This window comes from Chelonia mydas, chromosome 17 (genome assembly GCF_015237465.2).
Source record: "Chelonia mydas isolate rCheMyd1 chromosome 17, rCheMyd1.pri.v2, whole genome shotgun sequence".
Classification (NCBI taxonomy): Eukaryota; Metazoa; Chordata; order Testudines; family Cheloniidae; genus Chelonia; species Chelonia mydas.
Window position 1 is genome coordinate 17,066,157 of NC_051257.2, and position 23,438 is coordinate 17,089,594.

The window sequence follows — 23,438 nt, forward strand, 5'->3', positions numbered from 1 at the left end:
CATTTTTGTAATGCAGATAGATCTTTAGGAAGTTCTTCTTTTGAACTTAGTGATTCTCTTATGTCTGTTATTATTGTTAGTAGTGGCTGGAAGAAATTACCTATTTTTTTTCTTGTTTGATGTTACCAACAGATGTACAGATAAACATCAAGCGTTGCCTTAGTGATGGATGTGATACTAGAATCCATGGGCTCAGGGCTGTTGGCTATCAAAGAGTTAAGAAAGTTGGCATCTCAGTGTGTGATGCTTCAGCTATCTGGTACTGGTCTTTGCTCACCTCATTGGTAACGGCTTCCATGGAAACCAATCCAGCATTTGTTCACACTATCCTACAAAATACTCAGTAAGTCCCAAACTTTCATTGCTTTTTGATATAAAAAGTTTATAAATGACAGAAACACAGTCTTGTATAACTGGTTTCCAGTCCCTCCATTAGGATATTTAAACATCCCCTTGGTTACCAGTTTGTTAAATTTACAAATGGTCATTCCTTTGCACTGTAATACATGGCCAGTGCCCAGAAGTAATCTGCTTAGCCCAGCGTTTCTCAAATGCGGCCACCAGGGACCTTTCTTGTGGATGCAGCCTTCTGGGCTGTGACTGGGGGGAGGAGCAGCAGCCCCTCCCCCTCCCTGGTGCTCCTAAATGCACTGCCTTGGTTGCTGGGGCCGCCAGCAGGGGATGGGCTCTGCCCCCCTCTGGAGACATCTGGGGCACAACACTGAAGGAGCAGGCAGACAGTGAGTTCCCTACCTTTCCAGGGGTGGTGGAGCTCAGGGTTGGGGCTTCAGCCCTGGGGTGGGGCGTTGGGGCTTCAGCTGTGCAGTGGCAGGCCCCAGGCTCCGACTGCATGGATTCGGACTATGTCCCCCAGCTGTGGGGCTTCAGGTTCCATCCCCCTCAGTGCCTCCCCCCGTCCCCCATCATCCCTGGCGGCTGCTGCCTCCCCCCAACCCCCTATCCAAGGCTTAATTTGTCCCCTGGCTTGCTGGGCTGAGTTAGTCTGCTGTGAAAAGTGATAGTTGTATGTTTATTATCACTTTTCCAACAGACTTATTGCTAGCAATAAATAAATTAAAAGGATTTGGATGTATATATGTGCATATTTATTTGTTGCATTTTCTTTATGAATGGAGCTTAATTTAGTATAGTTGTTTTTTTTAATAACCCTCAGTCATGTAGAGCCGTATCATGCCAAAATGTCTGTTTATGCACCAGCAATTAATGCCAGCACAGCTTTGGGAATTGCATGTGCAAGTAAAAGTCTGCTTTCAAGCCAACAGAGTTGTAATTTCTCAGGAACGGAGTAGTTCTTAAAATAAAAGAATACAGTTAAAATCCCAGGGATTTTTCCATTGGATTGTAATTTGTATTATAGAATAGGTGAGATATTTGGACTCTCATTCCTGACAGAAAAGGAGTACTTGTGGCACCTTAGAGACTAACCAATTTATTTGAGCATAAGCTTTCGTGAGTCTCTAAGGTGCCACAAGTACTCCTTTTCTTTTTGCGAATACAGACTAACACGGCTGTTACTCTGAAACCTGTCATTCCTGACAGTGTCCTTTCAGTCCACTCAAGCTAATAATTATTCACGGACACGTTAGCTTAAAAAGTACAGTAGAAAGTCAGTTAGGATCACTTTGGGAATGGAGGTTGTTCGTAACTCTGAAATGTTTGTAATTCTGAACAAAATGTTACCGTGGTTCTTTCAAAAGGTTACAACTGAACATTGACTTAATACAGCTTTGAAACTTTGCCATGCAGAAGAAAAATGCTGCTTTAACCATCTTAATTTAAATGAAACAAGCACAGAAACAGTTTCCTTACCTTGTCAAATCTTTTGTTAAACTTATTTTTAGTAGTTTACACAGTACAGTACTGTGTTAAATGTACTGGATTTGCTCTTTTTTTTGAGGGAGGTGGGGGGTGTCTCTGCTGTCTGGTTACGTACTTCTGGTTCCAGATGTGGTTGTGGTTGACTGGTCAGTTTGTTACTTTTGAGTAACGTTTGTTTCTTTGAGACTACAGTAGAACTCTGAGGTTCTACTGTAGTCTCAAAGAGCATATAGTTGTTGCTTCACATCAATTCAAATATTTTTGTAGCTTTTAACTGTGTTAATGTAGTCTGCTTAACTCTACAAGTATATTCTTTTTCTTTCTTATATTCTTCGTTTCCCTAATATCCAGTGCATATTGATATATTAATTATTCTCAAAATAGCCAATACCTATATAAGATTTTAATAGTTTATTAAAGCATCTCCTTTCATGGGAGAAAAGGCTTCCAAATTTTTATGCCTTTACTATCCTAATAGCCATTAAAAATTTTGAATATTCTTTGAATATATCCAGATATTTCAGGCACTAAAAAGGCACTGCATCCCATGTGGTGTATGGAATGAGCAGTCTGCAGTTATGCCATTTTCATGGATAGACGGTATCTCCTCTGATGCGTAAGTGTCTACGTAGATGCCTTGATCCCATGAGTGAAAATATGTGGAGAAGACCCCCTGAAACACTGCAGTTAGTGATAAGCAGCCCCTCCATCCCTGCTCTCATATCAAAGAGGCAACATAGCAAAGTATTAAAATTCTTCTGTGCTGATGAACAGGTTTTTATACAGTGGCAAAAAGGAACTAAACACATTTTGCCAGGCACGTGACAGGCAAAAATCTCCTGTAGGTGCCTTGTTTCTTGTCAGTGTGGTGGCCTGTCCCACCTTGATTTTTCAGGAATAATTTTCGGTTTTGTTTCTCCTCCAAATGCCTATCTCCCAAAGAAGGTTTCTTTCCATTAATATTGTGCAGAATATTTCTGGGCTGTGGTAGGGTATTTACAGTATTTCAGTGCAGGCATTCCTTTTGTGGTGACTGGTTGTTTTGCTGCATAATGTTTCCTTGAATAACTGTAAAACTGTCATCTGCTCAATGACTTCACAAAGTTTGAAATCTTACTAAAATCATAACACAACCACAACAGCTTTATGGTATTCAATTTTCATGTGTTTTTTAAAAAACACCACTACTTCACATGACAAAATCCTTGAAAACTTTACCTCTAATTTGCCTAGTTTATCCTATGCACAGACTTTGAAAGGTCTGTTATACATCTGAGTAACTTTATGCATGTCAGCAGTTCCATTGAAGAAGTTCCTCGGACACAAAACATTTCTGGGATTGGAGCCTTGCGTTTTACTACCTTTTAGATATTCAGAAAACGACAACCTGTGAAGTGTTTTGTACAAAACTACTTTTCTGTGTAGCATAAACCCTGAGCTAGACACTGTACAATCAGAAAATAATTCTATATAAAAAATAAAATGATCATGAAACTAAGGCCTATGCTACACTTAAAAGTTAAGTCAACCTAGCAACTTAGGTCAGAGGTGTAGAAAAAAAACTCAACCCTGACCCAAGTAGCTATACCAACCTACCTCCCAGTTTAGATACAGCTATGCTTTCATCAACGTAGTTACGGTCATTCAGAGAAGTGGTGTTCCTATACCAATAGGGAAAAAAACCCTTCCATCAGTGAAGGCTGAGTCTACACTACAGGGTTATGCCATAATAATTAGCACAACATAGTTACACCAGTATAGTTTTGATAGTGTAGACAAACCCTAAGTACTGAAAAGTTTTAGTATAGTATTAATAATTAAGACTCTGGCAGCCTGTCCTTTCTAAACTTCCAATTTTCAGGGTCTTATAACTCTGCCATAAGAATTCATTTTGGCCTGGACCAGAAAGTGCTCCTTTTGTGTGGAACTAAAGAGTTAGCAGAAAAAATTACCCTCACTGGTGTGGAAGCTTGACTTATGGAAGCAAATAAATAGATTTTTATTAAAGTTTTGAAAGGTTATTTTGTATTGCTGTGAGAGAAGCTATTTTTACATTTTTAAATGAATGTGTGCACATCATTAGTTCTTAATAAGGGACTGCTACTTTGTTTTAAAATATGTTTCAAACAAGGAGTTACTTAGTGTAAGACTTCTTTTTGGGTAGAAGTTCATAGAATTTTTCATCAAATGGTTTTGTTGTGCTCTATCTCACTAAACTAGAGTCTGCCTGCAAGTATTCAATTGCACGGTTGAGGTTTGTGTGATATTTGCACAGCCTCTTTTATTAAAAAAAAAATTCCATGCCCTACTTTCTCCATCTAGAAGCCAAGTGCTTTGCATTTCTAATGCAGGAAGAGCATTAATAATGCTCCTCACACAGTAGAGAACATCTACCCTAAACTCAGAGATCCAGCCACATAAGCATAAAGATTCTGAGTGGTTCTTCCTTTTTTGAAGCTTGTGTCTCTTCAGTTCTGTCTGACTTGAGTTTATTTCTAATGTCTTGCTCTTTTCCCTTTGTAGGAAGGCATTGCAGCACATGCCGCCACTGTCCCTGACGTCGGGTTCTACAGACTTCTCAAGCTTCTTATCTCCCAATGTTTTGGAGGAAGTAGATAGTTTTCTTATAAGAATAACCAGGTAAATTTCATTAGTGTACTTGTATGGTAAGCAAATGATAGAGTAAATGGGTACTGCAAAAATAGTTTCCATTTATCATAGTCCTTATTTGTTGTTGTTGTTTGTTCATACATTGACAAATTCAAAGATAAATATGAAAAATTGTTTCCTCAGCTCTTCAATTTAAGCATTTAGCTGACCTAGAAGCCAAAAGCTCATTCCTCCGTCTTTGGCATAGTGCTGAGGTATATTTAACGTTAAGTTGGTGTGACATTAGATCTGCAGTGAAAACTGTTTATGGACCTTCGGAGGAGATAATAACATTTTTCTCCTTTCTTCCATTGAGAATAAATTCTAAGCGATTAATCCAAAATGTGCGTGCTAGAAATAGTGAAAATCTGGTCCCAAAAGCAGTCATGAGGTACCATCGTTCAGCCTATTTTTTTTTTTTTTTTTTGTACCTTAACTGCTGTTGTAATAAGGAAGTATATTGCCATCATGAATAGCTTTTAAGGAATTACTTTGGTATACAGACCAATGTGACTGGCCCTATCCTGCTCCCACTGCAATCAATTTGAAGTTTTGCTACTGGCTTCCTTTTGTTTAATGTACTTCTTCTTATAAATTATACTTTATTAGAAATGTTTACATGTGATCAGGGACTAGTCAACCAGGTCTTAAGTTATAAAGAAAAAGACCGAATAAATAATATGTTTGCAATATATTTATATAAAAAAACCTCAAGTGTTAGGTATAAACTCATTTCCCATACGAGTGTACTTAGAGACATAGTAAAACAAAACTTCAGGTTATCGGGTCTGCCTACACCAGGTTATTGGGATGTGAACTTTTTTGTGCTTCCTAGCTATGTGGGTGTACAGAAAGTAGAGAGAACTATTGGAAGAAATAAAGAGAGAAAATATAAGGGAATGAAATAAGGGTGCCAAATGGAGGCTCTAGACTGATAATGGTTGAAGTAGGCTGTACTAGTAGGAGCGTACTCCTTTAAAAAATCTATATCCCAAAACCTTAAATACTGAATTCCTGTGATAAATCTAAATCGCCTTTTTTATGTTCTAGCTTTTAACTAGATGATAAAACATTTTCAATGATTCTGTATAAAAGAGTGGATGATTCATCCAGTGTTGATTTCAGCAACTGGAACAGGACGATTAGCTATCAAGTTTTTAGAAACAGATGGCTTAAATTGCTATATAAATAGGCCATATGATAAGTCACTGGTATTAATTGAAATTATTGATGTAACATTTCATGTACTTGATTATGAAACTGCAGGTTTCCTTTCTTATATATTTATACATGGTCTTTTCATCTCCTAGTTGTTGTGCCACTCCAGAGGTTGAACTTACATTGTTGGCTTTTGCCCTAGCCAGAGGGAGTGTTGCTAAAGTGATAAGTTCACTTTGTGCTATCGCTGATCATCTGGACACACTATACAAGGCTTCTTCACTCATCTCTTCCATGGCAACTGTTAGACAAAACCTGCTTTATAAATACGGTAAATATTTCAGGGACATCTTTAAAGCTACTCAAATGAATAGTTACTACATCCTTCAGAGAATGAGAGAGAGAGAGTGTGTGCGCGCGCGCAAGAGAGAGATCAATCGATCACAGACAGCTTTCCAAATTGTCTTTTGTGTGTAAAGTGGTTGTTTGGCCTTTTAATCAGGGTATAAAAGGATTTTATTTTAATGAATATTATCAAGCTGAAAAGAAAGGTATGTCTCCTAAAACAGTACTTGCATCAGAGCAGTGCTAGTAGTAGAATTTGAGATCCTTGTGATCCTTCCAAGAACCAAAGGTGATGTCACCTTGGAGAAGGAATTCTGTAATCCTGCGCTCAAGAACTGCATGGGCAGTTGGCTCTGTAGTAAAATAGTAAAGGTGTTTGCATCTCTATTATGTTTATCTAGTGGTATTAGTCTTTTTCTTCCTACAAAAAGTTCCTGAATTTTTGCTGTCCAGTGTTTACTGAGAGTAGAATGACATTTTTAATTTTTGTTAACGTTTTTGTCATAGCTGTATCATGTAGTGTAACTCAGATCTAGGTCTAATTCTTTTGTTTTCGCTTTCAATAAATAAACTTTTCTGGATGATGTTTGTAGGTTTAAACATGAACCTGGTCTAGCATAAGGCAGTAAAATGTTTTTCTGTGGGTATCAACTTAGGCTTTACTTCTGTCAGACATGTTTTAGCCTCTGTAGCTACAAATAAGGTTAATATGACTGAAAGTGATGGTTTTTTGTTTTTTTGGAGTTTTCAGTTTGTATACTTTGCTCATTTAACAGTATTTTGTGTATGGTCAATATCACCATTTCCTTCTGTGTAGTCAGGTTCCATTTTGTTTGTTTGTATTTTCACTCAGCAACATAGAAAAAAAAACATTTTTAAATAGGAAAATGTGATTGCAAAACCACAATTAGCATGCAGACTTAGCAACAGGTGTAGTACCAAAAATAATTTTTAATCAGTTTTTTAAAATTGACTTCATCTCAGGTTGATGGTATCACTTTAACCACTTTTTTCCAGTCCTGAATTACTGGACATTCGTAGCAGGCATGTGGGTGTGAACCTAATGTAGAGAAATACATTTACCAGACTCAACCGCTGGTTCTGGTGTGTGACAAATGTAAATATGTTATGCATAAAATATTGTTACTACAACATTATGCTCAGAATTCTGGAAAGTCACTTCTGTTTCCCACAGCAACTGTATCTCTGGCTCCTCATAATAAAAGTGGTATTTATTTCATGTGCTGTGAACTCTTTAATTCAAAATGTGTGTATTTTGACAGTTATGGGTCCTTCAGCTGTAACAATTCTTAATTTCTTGTCTTTTTACACTTAAAATTTCAACTAATGTTGCAGTAACATGGATTTTGCATTTGTTTCCTTTGTACAAGGTAAAAAGATCCTGTGGTGTTGTGATTCTCTAATTTTTTTTCTTAATTTTTTACCTTCTCTCTGTGTAAAGAATTTAGAATGCCATTGGCAAACAGGCTCTATATTGTTTGTTTTCATAGCTCTGATAAACCTGTTGATTTGCTTGTTCAGGAAAGCCGCTACAGCTGACCCTTCAGGCATGTGATGTAAAAGGAAAGGAAGATAAATCAGGGCCTGAAAACCTCCTTGTTGAGCCATGGACAGGGGATGGTAAGTGTATAGTCTTTTGTTTATGGTTTCTTGTAGTGGTTCAGATCTGTACATTTTCACACTGCTTGACAGCTAGAAAAAAGGAACTACGGTGGACATAGCGCTTCTAAATTGTAATTCTCACTCACAGGGAATTTCTCTTAGGAACTGTTCCTTCCCCTAAAACAAGTTTCAGAGTAGCAGCCGTGTTAGTCTGTATTCGCAAAAAGAAAAGGAGTACTTGTGGCACCTTAGAGACTAACCAATTTATTTGAGCATAAGCTTTCGTGAGCTACAGCTCACTTCATCAGATGCATACTGTGGAAAACACAGAAGATGTTCTTATACATACAAAAAAAGAAAAAATGGGTGTTTACCACTACAAAAGGTTTTCTCTCCCCCCACCCCGCTCTCCTGCTGGTAATTATTTACTGCCTCATTTATACTGTTATTTCTGATTTTTAAGAATATTTTGACTAAGAGACATCAACAATTAAAGGATTGTTGACTCTTGAAAGCAAATATTCAGCCACCCAAGGATATTCTATATCATATTCTCTTCCATCCCTCCATCAGTGGGGGTAATAGCAAAAGGCTATTACCAGCAGGAAAGTGGGGTGGGGTGAGAGAAAACCTTTTGTAGTGGTAAACACCCATTTTTTCATGGTTTGTATGTATAAGAACATCTTCTGTATTTTCCACAGTATGCATCCGATGAAGTGAGCTGTAGCTCACGAAAGCTTATGCTCAAATAAATTGGTTAGTCTCTAAGGCGCCACAAGTACTCCTTTTCTTTTTGTAAAACAAGTTTGGTATCTTAGGTCGGGTTATTGGTGCATTGGCTGAAAGTGAAGAGCAGGCTGGTGTGAAGAAGTGCATAGCAGAGCAGCATTTTGCTCTGAATCACTAGGGGCTTCCCAAACACTGATGGAAGGATGGAAGAGAATATGATATAGAATATCCTTGGGTGGCTGAATATTTGCTTTCAAGAGTCAACAATCCTTTAATTGTTGATGTCTCTTAGTCAAAATATTCTTAAAAATCAGAAATAACAGTATAAATGAGGCAGTAAATAATGGCTCTGCAAGTCAAAGCAACGTGCACTTCTCTAAAACGCCTTTTGAGGTGCTTAGCACACAACATACTGGGGGGCATGTAAGTTGTGCACTGCAGAGGTGGCATGCACATTGGAAATTGGTTTGTCTTTCTTGGGTTGTTTGCAGTCAAAGTTTGGGGGTGTTTGCATTGAAAAGTTTTGTTTCTTCAGCTTCTAGCTGAAGTAAACAGGTAACATTGTCCTGGTATTTTGCTCTTGATGCCACAGATTAAACTTCAGGATATTGTAACAAAAGGAGTGATTTGTAGATTTGATTCTGAGGTTTTTCTTTCATTTAAGAGGAAAGGGAGGAGGTAGAATGGTCTTGACAGTGTTATTCTGGCTTCAGAAAAGCTGTCATTTAGATAAGTAAACATGGTCATTCAGTGATCCCAGTAACATTCGCTGGGAGTGACTTTTCACTAAAACTTAGCAGTTGTAAGAATTTTCCTGTTAATAATAGTACAGTCCCAGGAGAGACTGTGGCTGTGAAGACATGGTCCTGAGGAAGGATATACTAACACAACACTGTGTTGTATGGACACCTTTTGATACAGCATCATCTTTTATAAGCAAAATTACTAATGCCAGCATTATAATTTACTATTTCATTTGGACTCTCAAGTCTCATTCACTGGCTGAATCTTTGTTATAGAACAGAGTGCTGGGTTTTGTTTTACTCCTCCCATTATAATTCTGTATCCATTTACTTTAAGGTGACAATCCTCTAAACCTCATCCTATTTTCATTGTTCCTTTAGGTTTCCTTACTGAGACTGGAAAAACCAGAGCAAGTATCATTCTTTCTGCAGGAACTGAATCTACATTCCAGGTGACACAAATTAGAATAAAGGTAAGGAACTTGTTTGCATTATTCAAGCAGATTCTTGGATTAATGCTTTTTTCTTGGTGGTGGAATTTAGACAATTATTCACCTTTGATTGAATGTACAGCTTTGTGATTAATTTGCAAGAAATTTGAGCCTCCTCATGGAGTGACAGCAGTTTGGGTTTTGTTTTGTGTTTGCATGAGTCACCGGAAACTGCAGAAAAAGAAAAATAGAAATTTCATCTGGTTACAGAATGCTGCCACTAGTGTACTCTGTAAAGCGTTCCATCTATTTTATGTTGCTTTTGTCTATATCTTATTCAGGCCAATGAGGTATTTCTAGTTCTTGTGTATGTAGTATAATGCTTGCCATGTATTTAAACAGCAACATTACTTTGGTGTGGAATTAAAATCTTATGCCCCAAACGTTGGTAGAATCTCATAGCAGGACGGAAGCTGTGATGAGGTTTCTACAGCTTGCTTTTCCATTGTTTGATTTTTTTATTAGCTGTTTAAAAAAACCTGTAGCTTACTTTACCAAAGCATGTATGCATGCTTTGTAGTGCCCACCTGAATTGAGGTTGACTAGACTCTTGTGCTTATACGTTCTCATCAGTTGGGGATGGAGGAGAGGCCAATATCTCAACTGTTTAAAAATTATAGTGGAATGATACCTGGTTATAATTTAAAAAAAAAAAAAATTGCCACTACTTTTTGTATAAAACAGCAGAAAAGCAAATTGAATCAAAGTTAAGATGGAGGTTCTTATTTCTTGCTTGGCTCCAGGCGAGATGGTGGCTAAAATGAAACTTCGCTGTGAGTTTGATCCTATTCTTTCAGAGATGTTTAATCTTTCTGAAACATTTCTTCTTCTTCAAGTGCTTGTTCATGTCTATTCCAATCAGGCGGGTACGTAAATGATGGCTGGAAGATTTTTCCCTTAACAGCATCCGTTGGGTCGGCCTGGGCGCCCCCTGGAGTTGTGCCCTTATGGCACCTAATATATAGCCCTGCTGACCCGCCACCCCTTCAGTTCCTTCTTACCACCAGGGACAGTGGCTGGAACTTCCCTTGGTTCTTGTTCAGCAAGTTTTCTTTGTCGTTCTGTCATCTGTCATTCTTTGTCATTCTGTTATAGTTAGTTGTTAGTAGTACCAGTTTAAAGTTTAGTATAGCATAGTTGTTGGTGGTTCCCCCCATTCCGGCCCCGGTGTCGTGGCATGGGATTTAAGAACTGTGTGACTTGCGCCAAGTGCATGCCTAAAAGTGATCCCCACTCATCGTTTCTTCGGTGCCCGGAGAAGACTGATCAGAAAGATCTTTGCAAGATCTGCCGCGAGTTCTGCCAGAGAACACTTAAAGATTGGGAACCGCGGCTGAAGGTGATCCTCATGGAGGCAACCTTGTGCCCCCACTCTGATACGGGCTTGAGAGATCCAATCCCAACGGCGTTGTCCTTGACACGGAGCACCCCGCGCCTTCAGCGACCCTGCCGCTTTTCCCAGACCTTCTCATGCAGGATCACGGGCAGCTCCAGCACCCAAACCTGCAGTCGCTACATCTCACAGCATGGAGGCTCCATGGCTGAATCAGAACAAGTCAGACAGGTTCTCCTGGGCAGCAGGAAACCCTCCACTAGGGCCACGTACCTGGCCAAGTGGAAGAGATTTTCAATCTGGTCAACTCAGCGCGACTTTCCCCCAGCACTAGCCTCAGTGCCCCAGATTTTGGATTATCTTTTCCATCTAAAGCAAGAAGGTCTCTCCTTGTCTTCTATAAGAGTACACCTGGGTGCCATCTCAGCTTTCCACCTGGGAGTACAGGGCCGCTCAGTTTTCGCTAACCCCCTGATCAGTCGCTTCCTGAAGGGCCTTGACAGGTTGTACCCACACATCCGCCAACCGGTTCCTGCTTGGGACCTTCACCTGGTCCTCTCTTAGCTTATGGGGAATCCCTTTTAGCCTCTAGCAACATGCTCCCTGCTCTACCTCTCCTACAAGGTCGTGTTCTTGGTGGCGATAACTTCAGCCCGGAGGGTGTCTGAGCTTAGGGCTCTAGCGTCAGAGCTGCACCTTGCCCTTAAAAAAAAAAAAAAAAACCACTGTGTAGGGCGGCTCAGACCCCATCTGGCCTTCCTCCCGAAGATGGTATTGCAGTTCCACATCAACCAGGACATTTTTCCTCCCGGTGTTCTACCCCAAGTCTCATGCAAGTAGCAGGGAGTAGAGACTCCATGCTCACAACATCCTCAGAGTGCTGGCCTTTTACATAGAAAGGACGAAACCATTCAGGAAGTTGGTACAGCTTTTTGTCGCAGTAGTGGACAGAATGAAGGGCCAGCCTGTTTCGACACAGCTCATTTCATCATGGATTGTGGCCTGCATTACCGAGTGCTACAATCTAGCAGGGATCCCAGCGCCCCCGATAATGGTGCACTCTACAAGAGCACAAGCTTCATCAACAGCCTTCCTGGTCCAAGTCCCCTCCCAGGAAATCTGCAGGGCAGCGACCTGGTCATTGATACACACTTTCGCCGCACACTATGGAATTACTAGACAGGCCAGAGATGATGCAGCCTTTGGTAGAGCAGTACTCCAATCAGTGGACAGCTCTTACCACACCGCGTCCTAATTTTGCTTGGGAGTCACCTGATTGGAATCAACATGAATAAGCACTCAAAGAAGAAAAAACGGTTACTCACCTTCTCGTAACTGTTGTTCTTCGAGATGTGGTGTTCATGTCCATTCCAATACCTGCCCTCCTACCCCTCTGTCAGAGTAGCCGGCAAGAAGGAACTGAACGGGTGACGGATTGGCAGGGCTGTGTATTAGGCGCCATAAGGGCGCGACTCCAAGGGGTGCCCAGGCCGACCTGACGGATGCTGCTAAGGAAAAATCTTCCGGCCATCGTGCATGTGCGTGCGCACACACCTGATTGGAATGGACATGAACAACACATCTCGAAGAACAAGAGTTACGAGAAGATGAGTAACCGTTTTCTGTGTCATGTTCCTTTAAATAAATACATAATATGATTCCAAAGAATCACAGATCAATTTTGCCAGTCTCTGGTTTGATTTGAGTAACTCTTCCTTACAAGGAGAAACACTGTTTTGTCATTATCCTCATTTTCTCTGTGTTGCTCTAGCATTATGTTCTCCTTTCAGGTTCGGAAAGGTGCTATTGGAGCCCAGTGTGGGTTGGTGTTTGCTTATAACAGCTCTTCGGAAAAATTTCATGCAGAGGAACATTTTAAAAAATTTGAAAGCTATGACAAGTGGAAGCTACAAGAATTCAGGCAATTTTTAAAAAACAGGTAAAGGTGGGCAGGGTGGCAATGAAAATTTTTTAAGATTAATGTTGCAGCAAACCTTTTCTACCCTGTTATGAAATTCAGAGTGTGGAATGAGGTGGGAAAAGTAGTCTTTAAGTAATATTTCTTTGTGCCTTCTGCTGTAGCTGCAAATAAAGTCACTTGCCACTGAAGGTCTACATTTAAAACTTAATCATGATCAGCCCAGTCTGAATGAAAATCTCAGTTTGATGTTTTTGAGAAGCTGTGTCTATACAGAGTGCTGATTCCTAATAGCTGTATTGTTGCCTTTCTCTACAAGTATGCTGTAAAATTATTGACTTTAAAAACAAAATAAATTTATGGCAGATATGCATTTGCTGGAGTCTGTGCACGTGAAATGTTTCTGCTGCGTTTTCCTGAATCTTTAATTTTTCTAACAGGTAAAAATAGTTGGGTAACATAGCAGTGGGGCAATCCCTATGTTTTTTTAATTATAACTTTGGTTGATCTGCTTTTATCTGCAGAAATGATTGTTCATGTGATGAGTTGGGAGAGGATGATCCTGTTGGCTGGTTTGAGGTGGAAGAAGATTGGGATGAAGTGGCTGTCAAAATGCAGCAGTGCAGAATTTCCCAAGTAAGAAATAATTAGAACAGACTGACTCAGGTGTGAATGAGGAAATGATCATCTTCCTGCTTTCTTGAAGACCAGCTAAATAATTAACCGGTTTCTGTTACCCAAGAAGAGGCCTTGACTAGAGCTAAAAAGTCAGTGAAAGCCATGGGTGCTAAGGCCACAGTTTATATATATTTAGCATGGACATTACTGTCTAAAAAGTGTAGAAAGTTTCCACTCACTTTATTGTGTCAAGAGGATGAGTTCCACTGTAAGCCTAATGATTAGAACATGAAACAAGCTGTGCAATCACAGTTCTTCTATATTCTAATTTGCTCACTTTTAATTACTACAGAATAAAGACTAGATTCTGCAACCCTTATTCATGATAAGTAGCACCTTGTTCCTTGAGTAATTCCATGGATTTGAATGGAACTAATTGAGTACTGCACTACTCAGCATCTTAATTTGCGGCAATTAAAAGTGAAACTTGTTGTCTTCCAGTGCATGTTGTTGTTTTGGGTTCAATTTTAATTTGGTTTCAGGATCCCAAATCTCTTCTTCCAGGGGGGAGAAAATACCAGAGGTGCCTGCCCAGGGACAAAAGTGAAAAGTCCTCATTGCATAATGGAATCCAGAACATGCCATTTCCTTATTCAGTAGCTGTGTGAACTGTTAGGCATGTACTGTACATATTCGTTCCCCAAATTTTGTGATTACAGGATTAAAAAAATACCTTTTGGACTCTGGGGATGCATTCCTTAATGGATACTCTCGGCTTCAGGTTCTTTATACTAATGTGGAAAGAATTGCAAGTTAAATGTGTGTGCGTGTGTATAGGTATATGTGTGTATATTATTTATATAAATTAAATTATATAATATAATATAATTTACATTGAATGTTTATCCTCTACTTGGTTTTTATATTAAGCTAATGATTTTCCACTTGCAAGGAAACCTGGCACTATAAGATTAAGAAATAGAACACAGTTTACAAAATGAGTTAGATTGGTAATGAAATGACTGAGTTTGCAGGTGAACATGGCAGTCACAGAACCCCCTAGTATGTAGCTCATATAAAACCTTGATATTCTGTAATGCTGTTCTAATTGTGGATTTTGCTAATGTTGGCCTTTAATAATGAAGCAGTGCTGCATGGGCAAGCTAAGTATGGAGGAAAATACACACAACCTGCACAAGATGTGAGACTCTTGAAATCAGGATTTATGAACAGCACTTGTGCTATTTTTATGTCTCTATCCAGTATTTAATGGTGAAGTTCTTGTGCACAAGGCAAGACACAGCAGAGCGCCTAGGAGTTCAAGGCCTGAATGTTCTGGGGTATCTTCGGCCTGTGGTAGGGGAGCCCAACAGAAGCATGAACTGTCTGAAATGCAAAGCAACAGATGACGGCATTTGTGGAACAACCCTTCTCCTGAAGACGCTTCATTTCATCCAACAACTTGCACAGGACCTGGTATGTTTCTCTCCACATTGCTTTACTTCTTTAAAGCATGTGGTCATGTTACAAAAATAAATGGTGGTACACTAAAGACAAACCTAAGAGGCATTATAAAATAATGTAGTGGCCAAAGAAGTAAGCTGTAACTACATTCAGTGGTAATAATATGCAAGTCATGAAACTTGAAGTGTCTGGAAAATGACTTTTAGTATACTAAGATGCCTTCTAAGAGGGCACTTTAAGTTAGAAATATGCCTTCTTTAAGGAAACCAGAACTGAACTGCATTTCCATATCTCTCACATTATGATAAAGTGCTTCGTGTGATTAATGCAACATATATAAAAGTTCCACAGCTTTTTAAATAGCCCTGCTGCATCTCTCAGAAGCATACAGGAGGATTAGAACAGGTGTATAGACTAGAACTTGTTCTCCACTATTTGAGTGAGTTAGGTTTGTGAGAAAGTTGAGACATGCAAAAGGAAGTGAAAATTGTTAGTCTGACACAACAAAAAGAAGATCTAGCTGGTTCATCCTAATGGGAGCCTGACCATGTTGTGTCCTGAGCTGCAGTGGCATTTCAGATGCAGCTTGATATTTCTTTCATACTCCCATATGTTGCAGTTTTCACTGTGTTTTTGTAAACATGCATTGTGTAGAGTGAATTCTTCAATCCTATATGTTCTTTGCCTCTTTTAGGTTCATCAAAAAGAAAGTGGATTAAAGTACAGATCATTCTTGGACTTCACAGGCCTTGACTTGCAGCTTTTCTGGAATTTTTACAATAAACTACACCAAAAGTAGGGCTCTCCTGCATCACAAAGTTAGCCATAAATATGTTTACAAAAAGTGCATTTTATTCAGCTGATGTTTTCTGCCATTAAGCTGAAGTAGTCGATATTTTCCCTTGTCTCTGTTTTGTCGTCTGGTTTTTTTAGATATAACATTAATGATGTTTGTAACCTTTAAGTTCCAGTACAGTGAGTTTGATTCCTGTTTAGGTGTTAGGGGTTGTTCTTTTTGAGTTCTGGGCTTTGTTTTCTTTACTCAGAGGATCTCTTAGTGCAGAGGTGGGCAAACTACGACCTGTGGGCCACATCCGGCCTGCAGGACCGTCCTGCCCGGCCCCTGAGCTCCCAGCCGGGGAGGCTAGTCCCCGGCCCCTCCCCTGCAGTTATGTTGTTGCTGCACAGGCAGCATGGCTTGTGCGTGCCCACCCACCTCTCAGGCTTTCCAATAAGCCTGTCCTGCGGCTCTGAGCAGCATGGTAAGGGGGTGGTGGGGAGGGTGGGTTGCATGGGGGCAGTCTGAGGACAGGGGGCGATTGGATGGGGCAGAGGTTTGGGGAGGGTCAGGAGACAGAGAGCAGGGGGGCTGGATAGGGGGTGGGGTCCCAGGGGGTCGGGTGGGAACAGGGAGCAGGGGGGGTTGGATAGGAGGTGGGGTCCTGGGGGGGGGGTAGTTAGGGACGGGGGTCCCGGGAGGGAGCGGTGGGGGGGGGAGGTTGGATGGGACGGGGGTCCCGGGGGGCCTGTCAGGGGGCGGGGGAGGGAGATTGGATGGGATGGGGGTCCCGGGGGGCCTGTCGGGGGGCAGGGGCGTGGATAAGGGTCGGGGGTCCCGGGGGGCCTGTCGGGGGGCAGGGGTGTGGATAAGGGTCGGGGCAGTCAGGGGACAGGGAGCAGGGGGGTTGGATGGGTCAGGGGTTCTGAGGGGGGCAGTCAAGGGGCAGGAAGTGGGAGGGGGCGGATAGGGGGCAGGGGCCAGGCTGTTTGGGGAGGCACAGCCTTCCCTACCCGGCTCTCCATACCGTTTTGCACCCCAGTGTGGCCCTCGGGTCAAAAAGTTTGCCCACCCCTGTCTTAGTGTCACTGTCTCATAGAATAGAGACAGTGATGCTTGCTTTAGCATAGTAGTGTGTGCTGGAAATGAGCTCTTCCTGTGAAGATTTTACTCCTGTTTGTTTTTTTGTTTTCCTTTTAGCCCAAGGGAAGAGTGTCTCTCTGCCCAGACTGTGCTACTGCAGCTTCTTCAAAGCTGCTTCTCTGTACTTACTGGAAACAATAAATCTATTAAATCTCAGGAAGTTTCTCAAAGCAAAACTTCTGGCCAAACAGAAGCTGCAGTACAGCTCTACAAGCATTTGTGTGAAGGTTCGTTAATATTATGCTGTCACTTACTAACTTTGTTGTTATTGTTTTGTTTTAAAGAAGGAGTTTATACTAGTGTGAACTTGGAAAAAGAATTTTCCAAAACCCAAGCCAGCTGCTGTTTCAGATTGTTGTGCTTTATCGCTATTTTAGATCAATGGGTTTAGCTGAGAGCTTGCTTCTGTACTTTCTTTGAGCCTCTGAAGAAGTGATCTTGCATCAGTCCTGTTAATATGTTGCCTGAAAGTGGTTGCAATGGCAAATTTTATTTCAGTGGAGCTGTATCTACTTGCACCAGTGGAGAATTTGGTCCTTTGACTTCAGTATCGGAATAAGTAGAAGGATTAGATTGGTTTATATCGAGTGTTTCTAACCTCATCACTGTGCTAGAATGAATCCACATGGTCGGCAAAGTACAAGTGAAATCCTGGCCTCGTTGAAGTCGATGGGAATATTGTCATAGATTTCTTTGGAGCCAGTATTTTGCCTTATATATTTAAGTACAATGTTTTCAATAACTAGTATACGTAGTAAGAAATTATGAAAAACAAGGAATAGATGAATGACTTTGTACTGAGTGTGGTACGTTTCGGAAGTTTTTTCCCCCCCAGTTTTGATAGTTGGTCTTATGAATAAATATAACATTGAAGGTCCTGAAGTGAATCAATCATTTGAATCAGAGGTCTTCTCGTCATAAGATCTTTCTTGCTAGAATTCAAAAGGCTTTCTCACATGTTTGTGTAGACAAGCCTTAAGTAACATTTAGTTTGCAGTAAGCTGGGTTGAAATCTGTCCTTTTTGAGTGTGCTGTCCATGTGGACTCTGCTGATACACACTAGTAGTTCCTTACTGCGCGTTTTGATCCTACTCCCATATCAAAGTGGGGTAGATCAGAGTGGACTAAGGAACTGTTAGAGCATGTTAACAGGGTCCATATGGACAGTTGTTGTGCAGCAGACTACCTCAATGTAAATTTACATCCCAGCTTGTTGCAAGATTAATGTTCTTGAAGATCAATCCTTACGTGTGTGTGTGTGTGATGAGTGTTTTATGTGCTTTGGAAAGACTAGTGTCATGGAAAAGAAATGAAATTGTATAGTGTATTGAAGATATATACTTGGTTACTGATTTGAAATTGTAACAGTTTCCTTTTTTTTATGAACAGTAGTGGACATGAGTGATAGCAACTTCACACCCATGACAGCGCTAAAGCAGGAAGTTAAGAACACATTGCTCAATGGAGCAGCTATCTTTTTCCCAGATAGACAGACCAGACAGGACCAGCTCTTCACCATGATGGTAAACCATGCAATGAGAAATGATTGCTTTTGGTTTTGTTAGAATTATTTTCTAAGGTATCTTATCTTCATGCAGAAAAGAAAGCAGGTATCTGTTTATTCCTCTCTTTTTCTCCACAATCACTTCATTCCAGATGAGGCGAGCTTGCCTTTACCTTTCCATAAAGTAGTCGTTTCAGTTCAGATGGTCTGTCTTAGAATGTCAGCCTTCAAAGGAAGGCTCTCGTATAATCTCAAAAGTTAACCAGGGAACATGGCATTGTGAAGTTACATATTCGTGGTCTTTAAGTGATGGGCTCTGCTCACTTTACAAATAAACCTTGTACATATAATAACCCCTATTTTATATAGGAGGAAACCAGAGGCACAGGATGCAGTGACTTTACATATGTTCTAGTGTCCAAGTCTGTGTGAGAACTTAAAAGAAGACCGTTAAAATATTTTATGTCCTATTTTTCCTCATGATTTAGCACCTATTGGAATACTGAAAGTATAAAATTCATGTGCTGTGTTTTTTTTTAACTCTTGCGTGTGCATATGGGTCTGTAGGATTTCTTATGTGTGATGGGATACTACATTTATAGTATAAAAATAAAATTTTGGGTAAGCACAGTAGCATTTAGAAAAGACACAATTAGGAGATGCGAGGAAAAGTGATTTAAATGCCATTTTAAAATCAAGGTTTGCTTAGTGGCAGAGAACTTACAGATCCAATTTCAATGGTGACTGAATTTTTTTAAAACATTTTTACAAACCAAGGATAAAGCTCAGAAAATGGGTATTTTTCATAATGAAAATGCAGACCAAACATCTCTTGGAGTTGTGTAAATACTAATCCTTCTGTAGTCCGCAAAAAGTATTTCGTGGTCCTGTCATTCTTTGTAATTCTTTGCTATTATAAAAAACGGTTTTTTAAACATAAACCTCTTCCATTTCCTAGAAAAACATCACAGAACAGGAACATAAGCAATCTGTGCATCTCACCTTCAGGTCCCTGTGTATATACTTCAGGTAAGGCTCTTTGATATTGAAAAATAACTTTTTTTTCTCTGATTATCTTCATCCTACTGATCCTTTTCAATAATTCCACATTCTTCTGAAAAAAGAGATGCAAGTCAGCAAAATTGTTAATGCACTTTCTCTTTCAGAGAATAAAAATCTATACATCTTACTAATATTGACTGGCTCAAAAGGCAATAACAAAAGATTGCACAAGGGTAAAAATAATTACTGAGGTTATGGTATATTGCCCAGAGTCTCTGAGCAGCATTGTTTACTGTTTTATCCTTGATCAATTTTTTCAAACTACTGTTGTCCTTGGAAACAGTTGGTATTGTTTATATCTATAAATTTATCAGTGTGGAGGTATTTTATAGAACATTTGATTTTTCCTTCAGAAATGATGTGCAAATGATCTCTGCAGATTATCATCACAACAGGGCATCTGTTTCAGACTTCTGTCATTAGCTGTTACTTAGTAAGCTCTATTTTTTGCAGTGATCAGGATCCAGGTGGACTTTTATTGTTACCAGATAAAGAAGTTTCTGAGGACTTTGACATCAGCCAAGTGCTGTCAGTCATGGATACCCTTCTGTTGGTGGCGGCGAGAGAGGTAGCTATCCTTTGAGATTGTCTATTCTCACTTCTCCTTTTCTACAGTATGTGGTATGCTCTCAAAGGCATGTTGCACATGAAGAGCTTGAAGCCAGTAGTTAACAGGACTATTCATATGAGTAAAATTAATTATGTATGATTGTAGGATCGGGCCCCCACTAATTTAAATATTATGTGTTAAGCAGTAACAACATTTTAATATTAAGAAGCAAGGCAACATACTGAATAGGTTGCCTCAAGGAGTTTTTCCATAGAGTTCCATAGTAACTGCCTTGAAGCTGTAAAAGAATTGAGCTAATTAAACCAGATTGAAGGGTGGGAACCATTCATGGTACCATAGGCTGAAAGACTTGTGCTTGGGAAAGTAAGGACTTTTCACATGTGAAAATAATTAGCCTATGTTACCGAATGTGCTGAAAGCCTTAATTGATTGCCCCCAATGTAGTTGTAACTACTTAGACCTGTTTGCCGTTCATCTTACTGAGTTACTGAAACAGCTTTCAAATATCACTTCTTTGTGAATTTTTTTAATCACTAGCAGTTCATATATGACTGGTCTCTTGCTTTTCATCTTTTTTTGTGGCTGGTGGTGTGCGGTGGGGAGGAGGGTGGTGTATCACATAATCTGTCACACTGCAGTGCATGGGATATCATTGTTGTATTATTGCTTTTCAGTGTGAAATGATGATGCTGGATGTTGCCCAGCAGGAGAGTGGCACAGTACTGTCATCCTTATTCTGGTCTGTACAGGGAAGCCTCCTTTCATGGTGCTACCTGCAACTTAAGGGCAATGATAATACAGCCAAGAGTCTTGCCATAGAAATACTTAAAAAATGTAAGTTCCAGAGTGGAGTCAGTGCCTAGTGTATACAATAATACATGACTTTAAAATATGATCTCAAGAAGCTGATTAGCATTTTTATCTCTAGACACTTATCATGGTATCTGAAGCATCCTTATAATTCTAGTGCTCCTAACAAATTTCAAAATTGGCCCAGAGCCGTCTGGACCAATTTACAGTAATCACTATGGTTAAAGTTGTTGGATTATTGTTATGCATGAGAAACTAATTTGAACCAAAAATTTCACTGCCTATTGAACCTATGAAGAAACAAAATTTAGTTACAGGCTTCCATTTTCGATATTTTTCTTTAGTTGTCTGTTATTAGGGCATCTTCCCTCCATCTCCCTCAAAAGTAATATCCCCCCGGCTGAGGCAGCATGTTGTTTTGGTAGATATGGGTAATCACAAGAAAAGCTGAACTCATTTTGTCTGTAGTACGACCTTTTAATGTAGGCATTTTTAAGGCGCATATCACCATAGCATGCTTTGTCTCAGCACAGCATCCCAAAGTTACTTGAATAATTACTTGGGCCATAAATGTAATGGTTGAGTGGTATTAAATTTGTATTTTGTAACGTTGAGCTATTTCTAAATTCAAACCTGGATTATATTCTATAGTTTTATTTTTATACTAGTTAGCTGAACACTTTAGATTGACTGACTGAATACCTAAAAGTTGCTGGCCTTGCTCATAATTCATGTTTCATTCCTTAGTGTAACAATGATCCAGGAAATCAGATGTTTACAGTAGGGTTATTGAAACAGGGGTTTTAGCTCAAGGAGACGTAGTTTGATTACAGTGCTAGCTTCTCTATGAATTGTGCTTTTGGTGGTGTTAGTGACAGAGTGTCCTATTGCCAGCAGTGGATACGTGCGTAAAATTGTGTCCCAACTGCCTTGTTTTGGGGCAACACCCGTCTTTCTTTATTTTGCACAACATCAACCCCACTAGAGCTGCACAGTAAAAACACAGACTCCCAGTAGTGAATCCTCCATTTGGCTAACTTTCTATTACCTAATGTTTTTTCTTTCTTTTTTAGATGTGGGCCAGTTCCTGTCAAATATCAGAACAATTTTAGAATCACTTTTGTCCCAATACAATGGAAAACATATAGTAGAAAAATTAAGTAACTCTGTTTTTGCCATGGCAACCCGTCAACTGGTAGGTGAATGACTGGAATGTCCTACCGTTTTCCTTCCATGTGAATATATTTAAGAAGGCTTTGTAACTTTTAGGTTGTTTGTTTTTTTTTCTCCCCCCCCTTAGGTGACTTTCTTGTTGGATTTCTGCACTTTAGACATTCCACACTGTACCCTACTTCAGGGTTTCAGTACCCTGACACAGCTGCTGAAGAACCTTTGTAGTGAACCTGGAGAAAGTCTTAATAAGGTAGCCTAAGATAGATATAGATACTTTACACCTCTGATTCTCTGTAACCTTTTGAATTCTGCATCTCCTTTGCCCACCATCAGTGTATCCGATGAGCTCCTGTCCCTTCAGGATCTCTCTAAAGTGATTTTGAGCAGTTTTTTCGCTGAGAAGTCACATCTACAAGTATGCAACCAGGTTACGTAAGAAAACTGTTCAGAACATACTACCCTTAAAGGGACTATGCATTCATCATCACCTTATTTCAAAAGATCACATTTACTTACGTAAAATGTGTTGTAGATCAAATGAAGATGCTATGGTAACTTAGTTCATTGGTTCTCAACCTTTTGCAGACTATTGCACCCCTTTCAGGAGTCTGATTTGTCTTGTGTACCTCAAGTTTCACCTCACTTAAAAACTACTTGCTTACAAAATCAGACATAAAAATACAAAAGTGTCACAGCTCACTATTACTGAAGAATTGCGTACTTTCTCATTTTTGCCATATAACTATAAAATAAATCGATTGGAATATAAATACTGTACTTACATTTCAGAATATAGTATATAGAACAGTATAAAACAAGTCACTCTGTATGAAATTTTACTTTGTACTGACTTTGCTAGTGCTTTTTATGTAACCTGTTGTAAAACTAGGTAGCTATCTAGATGAGTTTATGTACTCCCTGAAAGACCTCTGTGTGCCCCCAGTTGAGAACCACTGACTTAGAATTTAAGTCAGTCACAATGTGATAAAAATAGAATCGCTTCCTAGATTAAGAAGTTAATGTGAATTAACACTGTGGATTGCATCATAAATATATAACAAAAGAGAGGACCCTTGTCCTGGGAGCTTACAATATAACACATAGATCTGTGTTGGGAAAATTAATGGGATACATTGGTTTAAAGGAGAGAGTGGAAGTTTTTTAAAGGTTACTGTAAAGTTTGAAACAAGGTTGGGACCCTACTTCCAAGTATATGGAACTGCATGATGAAACGCAGAGCCAAGAGTGGGAAATGTATATCTGGTCTGGTTCTTATACCACACCAATCATTGCGGTATGTGAGTTTATGAAAGTGGAGAAAGGGAAGGGGAGAGTGGACTGCAAGGGATGGAGTTGGAGGACAGTAAGAGGAAAAATATATTTAAGGGTGAAAATATGCTTTTGTTCTGAAGGTGGAAATGAAGAGCTTGCACGTGATTTAGTTAAACAAGGTGGTGAAAGGTTTTGAGGAGTAGTGATGCAATTGA

At 39.7% G+C, this 23,438-nt stretch overlaps 1 protein-coding gene across 3 annotated transcripts in view; it reads left to right on the forward strand.

Moving 5' to 3' along the window:
• Window positions 1–23,438, forward strand: part of ZZEF1 (zinc finger ZZ-type and EF-hand domain containing 1) — an 81,867-nt gene that overhangs the window by 12,055 nt on the left and 46,374 nt on the right. For all 3 annotated transcript variants that reach the window (XM_043531364.1, XM_037880229.2, XM_037880230.2), the window contains exons 6-21: window positions 133–343; window positions 4,363–4,479; window positions 5,799–5,977; window positions 7,534–7,632; window positions 9,468–9,559; window positions 12,701–12,849; window positions 13,353–13,464; window positions 14,710–14,922; window positions 15,605–15,705; window positions 16,889–17,058; window positions 18,221–18,354; window positions 19,294–19,364; window positions 19,851–19,965; window positions 20,643–20,802; window positions 21,852–21,973; window positions 22,079–22,201. In XM_043531364.1, coding sequence (XP_043387299.1) covers window positions 133–343; window positions 4,363–4,479; window positions 5,799–5,977; window positions 7,534–7,632; window positions 9,468–9,559; window positions 12,701–12,849; window positions 13,353–13,464; window positions 14,710–14,922; window positions 15,605–15,705; window positions 16,889–17,058; window positions 18,221–18,354; window positions 19,294–19,364; window positions 19,851–19,965; window positions 20,643–20,802; window positions 21,852–21,973; window positions 22,079–22,201 — 2,168 coding nt within the window. The remainder of the gene's footprint in view (window positions 1–132; window positions 344–4,362; window positions 4,480–5,798; window positions 5,978–7,533; window positions 7,633–9,467; window positions 9,560–12,700; window positions 12,850–13,352; window positions 13,465–14,709; window positions 14,923–15,604; window positions 15,706–16,888; window positions 17,059–18,220; window positions 18,355–19,293; window positions 19,365–19,850; window positions 19,966–20,642; window positions 20,803–21,851; window positions 21,974–22,078; window positions 22,202–23,438) is intronic.